The 12,229-nt window shown below is 36.9% G+C and overlaps 1 protein-coding gene across 1 annotated transcript in view; it reads right to left on the bottom strand.

Annotated features, from left to right (window-relative positions):
- The window catches only part of GPR156 (G protein-coupled receptor 156), a 70,727-nt gene that overhangs the window by 17,898 nt on the left and 40,600 nt on the right, over positions 1 to 12,229 (bottom strand). Inside the window, exon 4 of the mRNA XM_044669170.1 lies at positions 1,257 to 1,493. Coding sequence (XP_044525105.1) covers positions 1,257 to 1,493 — 237 coding nt within the window. The remainder of the gene's footprint in view (positions 1 to 1,256; positions 1,494 to 12,229) is intronic.

The following is a 12,229-nucleotide window of genomic DNA, read 5'->3' as shown; positions in this document are numbered from 1 at the left end:
AGTCCCTATTCTAGTTTAAATCCCTCATTCAGGATGGAAAAACCCAGGCCTCAATAGTTAAGGTACTTTGCCTGGGGTCACTTGCCTTTGCATAGGCTGCTCCCCATGTCTAGCATGTAGCCCTTTTCCACCTCTACATCCTAAGATTTCTCTCCTTCTACAAAGAACAGCTTGCAATTTCTCTGACATGTGGCTTTTCCCAATGTCCTCCAGTTATTAGCAGCTTTCTACTTCAGGAATGACATTGGCTTTATTTATTTGTATATGTGTTATATCTCACTCCTTCTACTAATCTCCAATAGCATGTGTGTTCCTTGAGGGAAAGAGGAATATATTCTAATGTTTGTCTTTGGGTTTCATCTTGGTATCCACAGTGCCTTGCATATAGTTCAGGAAATTAATTTTTGTTGAACTGTTGAGCTCAGTTGTCACATAGCTCGATAAGAGATCTGCTTATAATGAGTCCTCTGACTTAATATTTAGTGCCCTTTCCCCTTGACTATGCCTACCAAAAAGTCATCTTGAAGGCCAGAGTGGGAAATAGATTAAAATTCTTAAATGAACTGAGAGTGTGCCTGGGCTTCAGGAAAGGAAGTGCCAGTTTGAAGGAAAAAAGAACCAATGAGGAAGACAGGAGGATACTGTCAACATTAAAGGGATACAGATAATATAACAGGCAGTTACACTGGGGCTGTGGGATTGTGTGGCAGCTGACTGCATGACAATAGCCCCTTTTGCCAAGGTATTTAGGTGCCCTGTATAAAGGGACCATGGAAGCTGGCCTTGGTTGAATGACCCAAGAATACGGTGGAGAAAACATCCAGTGAGGGTAACTCATAGGAGGGCAGGAGAGATTTAGAGGAGCTAAATGCAATAGTGAACTAGCCCTACCATAGAGTACCAGCCATCATTCTTTGGGGGATGGGGATAGCCCAAACTTCTGATTTCACAAATATAGGGGATGCCCAGATGAGTGCAATCCCTCCAGCAAAACGGATAGACAATTCTACAAGTTATAATCTTACAGAGTTTCTTGGGGGCACTGAGAGGTGAATGATTTGCCCAAGATCACAAAGCCAAGGCATGACAGGTCTTCCCAACTGTGAGGCTAGTTTTCTATTCAGCCTGATTCTCACTCATCTTATTTCCGACTATGAAAATAGATGGACCTGAATGAATCAAAGGAACTTAAGACAGACAATTGAGCACGAAACCCATTAGTTCTTACTAACATAACGCCCTCCTGGCATACTCACTTGTGGAATGAAGATGAAGCAGTTAATCGTTGTGGTACAAACAAAGATGCCTCCAGCTGTGAGTCCAAAGACGAGGTTGGGCCAATCATGGAAGAATCTGGTGACCAAGAAAAGGAGCCCAGCAGCCAGCACAACAAGATTGGCTCCAACCATGATGGTCAGGGACTGATTCACTGGTGGAGAGCTGACATGGTCTGTCCGCCCAGCCAGGTAGGCACCATAGAGCAGGACAATGCCCTGAAGTCAAAAATAAGAAACAACGAATGTCCTTTAGAAGAATAATTTGAAAACATTTCTAAGGAATAGAAAGGGACAGAATCAGACTTTTACTTCTTTAATGGCTGCCTGTGAATATTGGGAAGGTTCTATACTGTTAGCCTAATTCTGATACAAACTCTCAGAGAGGTAAGAAGAATAGTGACCAAAATATACTATTTTATTTTTAAGAACTCATTTTATTTTTAGGGATACTTTAAAAAATATAATCTCCATTTACATATAAATATATTTACCCCTAATCCCTAACAACCTCCTTTATAACAAAAAAGCAAGTAAACAAAACTAGCCAGCACATCAGGCAAATCTTAAGATTATATGCTATATTTTACCTCCATAGTCCCCCATTTTCTGCTAAAAAGGGAGGAAAGATATATTTTCTAAACTCTTCCAGATCCAGGCTTGGCTTTTTTATAATTACACAAGTGTAAAGTTTTGTTTATGGTTGCCTCTGTTATTTCCATTTACATCATTGCAGTCCTTGGGTATACAGGTATCCCTTCCACATCATGGGTTAGAGGCCTGGCACCCCCAAGATCTAGAAAATTTGTATCAAAGTACCAGAGAAGTCTGATATTTTTTTTTTCTTTTATGGGGTTTTTGACAGTACCTTACTGTAAAATTCGGGTGAATTATTTAGTCATTGGCTATATGTAGGTCATGTTAAGTAAAAATGAGTTTTTGAACTTTTTTCTGTATTATCTGCTATTTCTGCAAGACTCCCTAAAATTCCCACTTAATTTCTTATGCCAACCAGTAGTAAATCAAAACTGTGATGGGAAAAGTCACTATGTGGAAGGACCTGTATTGTTCTGCTTTTGTTCCCGTTCTTCTGCACAATTCACTACTTTTAATAGCTGCTGCTCTAACTAGACTATAAGCTCCTTGAAGGCAGGAGCTCTGTCTTATTTGTCTCTATATTTCCATTAACCTTATTCATAATAGACACATGATCCATCTTGTAAGGATGGACATTATGGTTAAAGTAGATCTAAGAGAACATTGATGCAGTTATGTTTGAGGGGTCTATTGGTATTTAGTTTCCATTTCTAAACCAAGGGAATCAGACTAAGTGTTTTCCTTAGAAAGAGTTCCTTCTAGCTCTAATACCCAGTCATCTGTAATCTAGCTCAGTGTCTAAAGGCACTGAACATTCAAGCATTTAGTAAAAACAGTTTATACATATCTGAAGAGTCAATATTGGGTGATTATTGACGTTCAGCCGTTTTTCAGTCATGTCTGACTTTTCATGATCCCATTTGGTGTTTTCTTGGCAAAAATACTGGAGTGCTTTCTCATTTCCTTCTTCGGCTCATTTTACAGATGAAGAAACCAAGGCAAATAGGGTTAAGTGACTGACCCAGGGTCACACAGCTAGTAAGAGTTTAAGGGCAGATTTGAACTCAGGTAAGATGAGTGTTCCTGACTCTCAGCTGGTGCTCTAGCCATTGTGCCACTTACCTGTCCCTGTCAACATTTGGAATCCCAGCCAAACAGCCCTATTTGCCATTCCACATGCACCACATTCTATCTTCTGTCTCCACGTCTTTGCATAATCTGGTCTCTCATACCTAGAATACGCTCCTTTATCACCATCATCTCTCAAAACCCCCAACTTCCTTCTAAGTTCAATTCAACTATCACCCTTATATGAGGTTTTCCTTATATTCTCCAAGCCAAAAATGACATTGTGTACTTCTATGCTGTTTCTTCTGATAGACTATAAGCTCCTAGAGGGCAGAAATTGTCATTCTTGTCTTTGTATTCCTGGTACCTGGCATGCAGGAGGCATTTAATAAATACCTCTTGATTGACTGATCTCTCAAGGACCAGCCACATGCCTACTGCTTTTTCCTTTAGCCAAGGATATACATTAAAATGTAGAAAAAGCTTCGTAATTGCAAAGTGTTTTTTGTTTTGTTTTACAATGCACAGTGTTATCCTTTGCATTTATTTGTATTTATTCTCCTCATACTTATTTTGCATATGTTCAAGTATATCCCTGCTGTCTCTCCATTGGAATATAAGCCCCTTTAGAACAAGGATCATTTCTTTATTATATTTGTATCTCTGGTCTAGTTACAATAAGTATTTAGTTAATAGTTATTGATTGATTAATTGATCCTTATTACATTAGTGTAGTAGCTGAACCTGGAGTCAGGAAGACTCATCTTCTTGAGCTCCAATCTAGCTTCAGACACTTCTTAGCTATATCACCCTGGGCAAGTTACTTCACCCTACGTGTCTCAGTTCCTCAACTGTAAAATGAGCTGGAGAAAAAAATGGCAAACCACTCCAGTAAATTTGCCAATATAACCCCAAAGGGGGTCAAGAAGAATTGGACATGACTAAAATGACTCCCCAAAATTAGACAGAAACCTGAGTTTAAACCCCGCCTGACAAAAAATAGCTGTGGAATCCTGGGCAAGTTACTTATCCATTCAGTGCACCAACTCTAAGTAAATGCCAGTCTGTACTGGTAGAAGAAATTCCCTCAAGGAGAGTTCCCTATATCAATGAAATCATGGACCTGGACTATAAAATTATTTCATTATTAGAAGCCTCCACTAAAATTCTACTGTGAGGCCTCTGTATGGTATGGAAGTAATCCTGGACTTCATAAGTCTATGCCAGTCAAAGACAAGTTATGTCAGCTTTTGACAAGCTGGAAGAGCTTGACTATGGATGGATCTGATGACAGGCTGTGTGTCACACTCTGAGGACTAACCCAGGAAGGTGAGAGAGGCTCATCTCTAGGGTTGGCCACAAGGAAATAAGTCTAACAGCTAGAGTAACTCTCCAAGTCCACAAACTGAATTTTAGAGGAGCTATGATCTATGTTGGTGAAGAAAGTCTCATATCCACAAAATCACAGATCCTGGAAGTAAGGAAGCATATTATTATATCCACAGACAGAGTAGGTGGTGTGATTTTGAGGGAAACTGTGAAATTCTCACTCTTTCCAAAAATCCCTTCCCCAACAGCCTACTATTGGGTATGAAATTCCTAGATTAGAAATTCATTCATTTGAATAGAGATGTTGTTACCCCCAGGAGTCCTCCAGTTAAAATGAGAACTAGGTATTACATTTATATGAGTATTTTACTCATATCACACTTTATCCCCATGAAATACTGTTGTAGATTTCCATTTTACAGATGAAGAAATGGAGGTTTTGAGAGGTAAAGGGACTTTCCTGCAGAAGCATTGCTAGGAAATAAAACTGGGATTCAAACTCGGGTTTTTTGAAAAATATATACATTTTTTATTTAAAAAATCGGGGGCAGCTGGGTAGCTCAGTGCAGTGAGAGTCAGGCCTAGAGACAGGATGTCCTAGGTTCAAACCCGGCCTCAGCCACTTCCCAGCTGTGTGACCCTAGGCAAGTCACTTGACCCCCATTGCCCACCCTTACCAATCTTCCACCTATGAGACAATGCACCGAAGTACAAGGGTTTAAAAAAAAAAAAACAACAAAAAAACAACAACAAAAAAATTGACCTCTCCTCCTCCCACNTTACCAATCTTCCACCTATGAGACAATACACCGAAGTACAAGGGTTTTAAAAAAAATACTAAAAAAAAAAAAAAAAAAAAGAATAAACAGTAGAGAGAACACTTGATTTGGAGTTGGAGGATCTGGGTTTCAATCTTAGCTCTGTTGCTTACTGTCTGTGTGATCTTGGGTGAGCACCTTAAACTTTCTCTTTGGGCCTGTCTCCTCATCTTTAAGATGAAAGGATTGTATTGATGTTTTGTTGTAGAGTTATGTCTGACCCTTCATCATCCCAATTGGGGTTTTCTTGGCAAGTATATTGTTGAGGTTTTCCATTTCCCTCTCCAGCTCATTTTATAGATGAGGAGACTGAGGCAAACAGGGGTAAGTGATTTACCCAGGGTCAACTAGCTAGTAAGTGTCAGTGCTAGATTTGAACTCATAAAGATGAGTCTTCCTGACTCTGGGTCTGGCATTATCCACTGTGCCAAACAGATGCTCCAGAGGATTTTACGAATTGATCTCTAATGTCTCTTTTAGTGCTAAAGATATGATGCTGTGAAAATATTTACATTCTGATAAATTTTGAATGACATATATAGGCTTGGAGAAGACAGTAACTCAGTAGCTAATTTTTCCCTTTCCTCCTCACTTTTCACCTCTTTTTTGCTGGTTTTTTGTTTTTGTTTTTGTTTTTGGTTCTAGTAAATGTATGTGTTGTTCAAGTTTGGTTTCTTCTCTCTCTTTTTTTTTTTTTGCTCTATATCATTTTGTAAAACTTTTCCCAGATTTAATTATATTCTTCATATTTGTCACTTTTGCAGCCTAATAATACTTTATGACATGAATATACTAAAATTTGTTCAGCTGTTCCCTAATTATTAGCTTTATTCCCAGTTTTTTTGGCAATTGAAAATAAAGCTACCATGGATATTTTCATATGGATAAACTATCTTTTTTTTAACAATCTCCTTAGGAGTTAGTCCCATTAATGAGATCATTAAGTCCAAGGATATGATCTAGTCTATAACTCCTACTCCATTGTCAGGTTGCTTTACAAAAATATTACATTAATTTACAGAGTGATGTTATGCTGATTTCCCAGCAGCCCCAGCAACTCTGAATGTTGTTATTTTAAACTACCTTTGCCAACTAGATAGTTAGAAGGAGGCATTTCAAGGAAGTTTTAGAATTCTTTGATTAACAGGCATTTTGAACTCTTTTTTCAGGTGATTATTAGCAATTTGGAATTAATTCTCTTAAAATTGTTGATTGTATCTTTTGCTAATTAATCCATTAGAGAATAGTTAATATCTTTTAAATTTTGTAACTTGTCATAGTTTGTAGGATATATATGTATATATATTAATTAATTAATTTGTTTGTTTGTTTATCAGTATTGTTTGCCATGAAGAATTTTTCTCTAATCAGATTCTTTTTTTTAATCTTGTCATCTGTTGTGGATCAGGGTACTAGTGGAAAGGAGGGCTTGTGTTGACCTCTGTAAAAAAGCCATGGAGAAAGCAGAGGTGCCCAGGCCTTCTTGGCCAGTTGGGCACTAGCTTCAATAGTAATGACAAAACCTGGCAGTGCCAGTATAATAGGAAAGTGGGCCCTGGCACCAACAGCATTGGGAGTCCTGAGACTGTGACATTCATAATGGCACCCAGACTATTTTGCTAGTACTTGTCATAAGATAGGGGCAAAGACAGTCCCATTCTAGTTGGCAAGACAACAGTTGTGGCTCCAAAGAGCTGCAGGTGGGCCTCAGCCAATCAGAGGAACATCAAAGCAGGCATGGGACGAAATGGGCAGATTCCAGCCAACAAGAGGCACTGGAAACGGTGCAGGTGCTATACTGATGGATGGGCAGGCCAGCAGCAATGTGAGGCCCATGCTGGCCCTTTGTTGCTGTTTCGATGGGGTCCCCTGGCTTTGCTTCAGGGATGAGGGGATGGGGAACAGCTGTTGACTTGCAAAACTGCCATTTGTGACCCTGGCTGCCCAAGTAACTGAATGTAGTTATTAAAGGAATTATTTATCTGGACCCCTTAGGCTCTGAGTGATCTATTTCACTAGATGTGAAACCACAGTTGGATCATGGCCATATTGCTTTTTTATTTATATAAAATTTTATTTTTATATGATCAAATCCATTTTTTGTATAATTCCATTGGTTTGAAAACTTTAAAAAATCTTGACACATATTATTCCTCTTTATTCGAATCTTTAAAAATATCTCAATCACTGATTCAATTAGAATTTACTATAAAAGTTAGTATGACAGATTCATATTTTTATCTTCACTAATTTTCTTCCAGATTTTTATTAGATAGAGATCTTTATTTCCATTTTTTAAAATTTGAGGACTTGTCAAATATGGATTTCTCATATACATTTGACCCTGATTCTGCTCACTTTATTTTTTTTTTTTAATTTTCTGAGAACCAAATAGTTTTGATATTTACTACTTTCTACTATTTTTTGAAATCTGACAGGTCAAATTTAATTTCATTGTTTTTTGCTTCTAAACATCCTTGTTCTTTTGTGCTCCATAGGATTTTAATTTTTATTCTATTTTACAAAATAAATCCTTGGTATTTTGATTGGTCATGCATTCAATCTGGAAATTTATTTTAGAAATATAAACTTAGTCGTATTAGCTCAGCCTATTCATATGCGAGGGCTATATCTCCAACTGCTCTATTTTTCTTTCATTTCTGTTAAGATAAAAAGAAAGTTATCTTCATATAGGGTACATTTATGATCTTTTTAAAACCCTTACCTTAGAATCTTATCTTAGAATCGCCACTAGATATCAGTTCCAAGGCAGAAGAGCAGTAAGGGCTAGGCAATTGAAATTAAGTCACTTGCCAGAGTCACACAGCTAGGAAGTGTCTGAGGCCAGATTTGAAACTAGCACCTCTCATCTCTAGGCCTGGCTCCACTGAGTCAGCTAGCTGCCCCTATATTTTTTTTTTAACCCTTGTACTTCGGTGTATTGTCTCATAGGTGGAAGATTGGTAAGGGTGGGCAATGGGGGTCAAGTGACTTGCCCAGGGTCACACAGCTGGGAAGTGGCTGAGGCCGGGTTTGAACCTAGGACCTCCTGTCTCTAGGCCTGACTCTCACTGCACTGAGCTACCCAGCTGCCCCCCTATATTTTTTATCTTGAATAAACTAATGCTCACACATTCTATAAATTTTGCCATTCTTCAAGTGGTATTTTATTTTACATCATTTTTCTTGATTAAAAAGTTATATGTAAAAATGCATGTCTTTTTGAGTGTTTGTTTTACCCCACTGGGACATTATATATCACAGTGACTAGAAAGTCATAAGAAGATGGGTTCAAATCCTGCCTCTTACACATACTGGCTATCTGTCTTAGGGGGAATTCACTTAATCTCTCAGTGCCTATCGAAGACTATAAATTGCAGGCTCTTTTGGATCTACATTGGTTGAGTGGTTTTTCCCACAAATCTTTTCCTATACTAATAAAATCACAAGTCCAGACCAAAAAAAAAAACCACACACAAAAAAATAACAAAAAGAAACTTTACTTTCTGCCATATTATCATTAAAATAATTACCAAGTAATTTTGAGTCTCTTGGATTTCAAACATTTCATTATGCCTTTTGTGAATAAAGATATTTGAAACTCTTTATTATAAATTCTTATTCATTTAATTTCTTTCTCATGCCTGATGGCCATGACAAACATGCCTTTGTGAAGAAGCATTCCTGGGTTGTCCCTGTTTCTAGTAAGAATGTCCTCTCTGTTTCTCTATCACATATAATGTGAGCTATTGGTTTTTAGCATCTTCTACTACTTCTAAAGGAAAGGTCTAATTCTAAATTTTTCAGGAGACAAAGAGATGCTATATTTGATTGTAGGCCTTTTCGAAATCTATTTATAATGGGGATCTGGTGCATTCCCAGAGTGCCTGAGATGGCAATTCCATGTGAAGAAGCCGCCTCTTGGAGAATCGTGATGTGAATGGAAAGTGTGTTGGAGAAACAGACTGTGGAGGTTCATAGACATTCTCTAACTAGTTCCAGTTGGCTAACTTATGTGCTGAAGAGGAGGAGGTGCTTTTATTGGCTGTGGAGACATATAAAAAAAGCTTGTTAACTTCAGCTCCTGTTTCTTTGCTTCGTTTATTTCTAAGAGATTGTGGTGATTCCTTTGCTCTGGGTATCTGGTGAAGGAAGTGGAGTCTCCGATCCTGGGAGTTTTAAAAGGTTGGGAGACAACTAGAGGAATCCAAAAATCTGAGGCCAGGTTTCTCGAATCACAATATTTTTACTCCAACTATCAAAGAATGATCTTCAGGTGAACCTTCAAATTAGCAGCCAGAGGAAGCTAAACTCGGGATTCAGGTAGAGATGCTGTCTTTGGAAGCAAACTTGGTGGAACCAATATTTTTTAGGAACTGAGCAAAATTGAGCCTACTCTCCCTCCTATCACTTGAGAGACTGAAGTGATGAAGAGGAGAATAGGTCCTGGAAGGTTTGTGGGGGAACTTTTGTATATTTGTTTTTGCTATATCTGTGAAGTAAATATCTTTTTTGTAAAAAGACAAAGTAATGGAATTGGAGTGCTGGGCGCTGGCCTCTTAACAATGGGGGTGGGGAGCACAGCTAGTGGGGGCTAGGGCAAATAACAGAGAAGACACTCCAAATACTGAGGGGAAGATTTAGCAACCTGGCCCTAAGAAAATGGGGCCAATTTGATATTTGGCAATTTTTATGATTTTTATTATTGTTGGATTTGTTGTACTAATTGAATTCTAGAAAAAAAAGTTTTCTTGGTTGTAATAGAAGTTTTGTCATATTACTCGATTATACTTGCCAATAGTTTTTTAAAAAATGTTGTTACACACAAAATGTTAATAAAATTAGCTAGTAGATTTTTTTCATTTCCTGTCTTATTTTTGCTAAGTTAGGCTACCAAAAACTCATCTTTTTTTTTTACTTCTCAGAAAGAAAACTTTTTTTAGATTTAGAAATATCACATGAAATGTAAAGATTACTTAGGATCATAAGATATAGAACTAGAAGGGATATTGGGGATTTTCTAGTCCAATCCCCTCATTTTAAAGATAAGGAAACTCTAAGACCCGTGTAAGTCATTTGTTCAAGGTCACGCAGATAGCAAGTAGCAGAGTCAGTATTCAGGACTTTGGACTCCAAATTCAGTGCTTTTTCTACCACATCTCACTTTCTCCAAAGGTTCTATGAAGGTCTGGACAAATTTTCTAGTGGATTTTTCCTAGTCCCACTATCTTTTTATCTAACATCTTTTGATATTCTGATTTTTTCTTTCTGATCTGTATCATTTAGGTTTTACATATGAGTGAGTATGTATAACATCTTATTTTATAATTTTTTTTACATTTTATATTTTTGTAGATAGTCATCAATTTCTTTAAAATTATCCAACTCATGAGATTATTATTCTAATAAGATTATTATTCTATACTACTCTTATTATTCAATTCTAAGATGATTATTCTTAATTTCTTTTGCATTTCTTTTCCTTTTATTATTTCTAATTTTGCTAATGTCTTTCCTTTTATATTCAAATTGTCAAATTGTCAGTGTTGTTGGTCTGTTAATAACAAATCTAAGTATGCAAAAAATCATAATTTTTAGACTATCTCTGAACTTTAGCTTAGTCGTTGGTACTCTATATATAAAATCATCATCCCATTGACCTCTGAGTAGATGTGCTATTGGAGGATTTGAAACCATTACATCAGTCTTCGTATTCATACTATGATTGAAACAAGAAGACAGAAATAAGTTGCAGCAAGTTAAAAGATAGCACCAGATTATCCTTGGAGAGGCCAATAAAGGAGCTGGCAGTATTACCTTTATCATATTCCAAAGTCAATATTTCATGAGGGCATTTGGTTCTTTTATATTATAGTGCTCATGATAAGTATTTGCAAAGTTAGCAATATAAAAATAGCAGATTATGCTATGTCACAGAGGATGAAGAGATAGATATTAATTCTACCAGGAATTTAAAAATATTCTCCAAATTAAATCAACAGATTCTTCAATACTTGGTGACTTTAATGCAAAAGTAGGAATAGGCAAGGATGGAAAAATATGTTGGAAAATATGGTTCAGGCATAAAGAATGAAAGAAGTTAGATTTAGTCTACACAGAAACTTCATGTTTGATAATGCATCATGAATACTTTGAGAAATAAATTGAGCACCAAGATCACATATCACAAAGATAAAAATGGTTACATATTAACAGACAGGAAATGACTCATCATTGATGTGGGATTCATTCCTGAATCAACCTTCTGCATAGTCACACTACATACTTGTTAGAGCAAAGATCACAATTATTGCAAACCTAGAAGAGAGAATAAAAATGGCAAAGAGGCATAGTATGCAATTAAAACAACTCCAACCTGACTCATTTAAACAAATTATTGATGCCGAAAATGGGAAATGGATGAGAAGAGACATCAACACTATGATAATTTCAAAGAAGTTTTCAGTGTTATTCAATTTCCACAATAAGACCAAATGAACCTAAAAACTACCTCAATCAGCAAACACTTGACTTGTTTGTGAATTCAAAAGAAAAAGCATCCAAAGGCAACACTGGGTTAGAATACAAACTGACTGGTAAAATTTTACAAAGAGGGGGCAGCTGGGTAGCTCAGTGGATTGAGAGCCAGGCCTAGAGACAGGAGGTCCTAGGTTCAAATGTGGCCTCAGATACTTCCCAGTTGTGTGACCCTGGGCAAGTCATTTGACCCCCATTGCCTACCCTTACCACTCTTCTGCCTTGGAGCCAATACACAGTATTGACTATGAGACAGAAGGTAAGGGTTTAAAAAAAATTTTTACAAAGAGGATGGTAGAAGATTATATACAGCATTAATTAATATATATATATATATATATATAACAGAATGGAAGAAAAATGGAAGGAAAACCCAGATTAAAGAAAGTTTGGCAGGAGATTTGATAAAGTAAAGTCATTCCAAAGACATTTAAAGACGAAACTGGAAAGATGAAAATAAATGGAGAAAAGATGGAAATGGTCTGCCAAGTCTTCTATGACAAACTCTTTTTCAGTAAGGATTCTTAGTATCTCTTACTGTCTTGGCTATGTCAAATAAAAGGTAGAAATGACATGGAAGAGAACAAATTCAGTAAAAGAATGTAG

The sequence above is a fragment of the Gracilinanus agilis genome, chromosome 3 (genome assembly GCF_016433145.1).
Source record: "Gracilinanus agilis isolate LMUSP501 chromosome 3, AgileGrace, whole genome shotgun sequence".
Classification (NCBI taxonomy): Eukaryota; Metazoa; Chordata; class Mammalia; order Didelphimorphia; family Didelphidae; genus Gracilinanus; species Gracilinanus agilis.
This window is presented reverse-complemented; position numbering and strand designations above follow the sequence as displayed.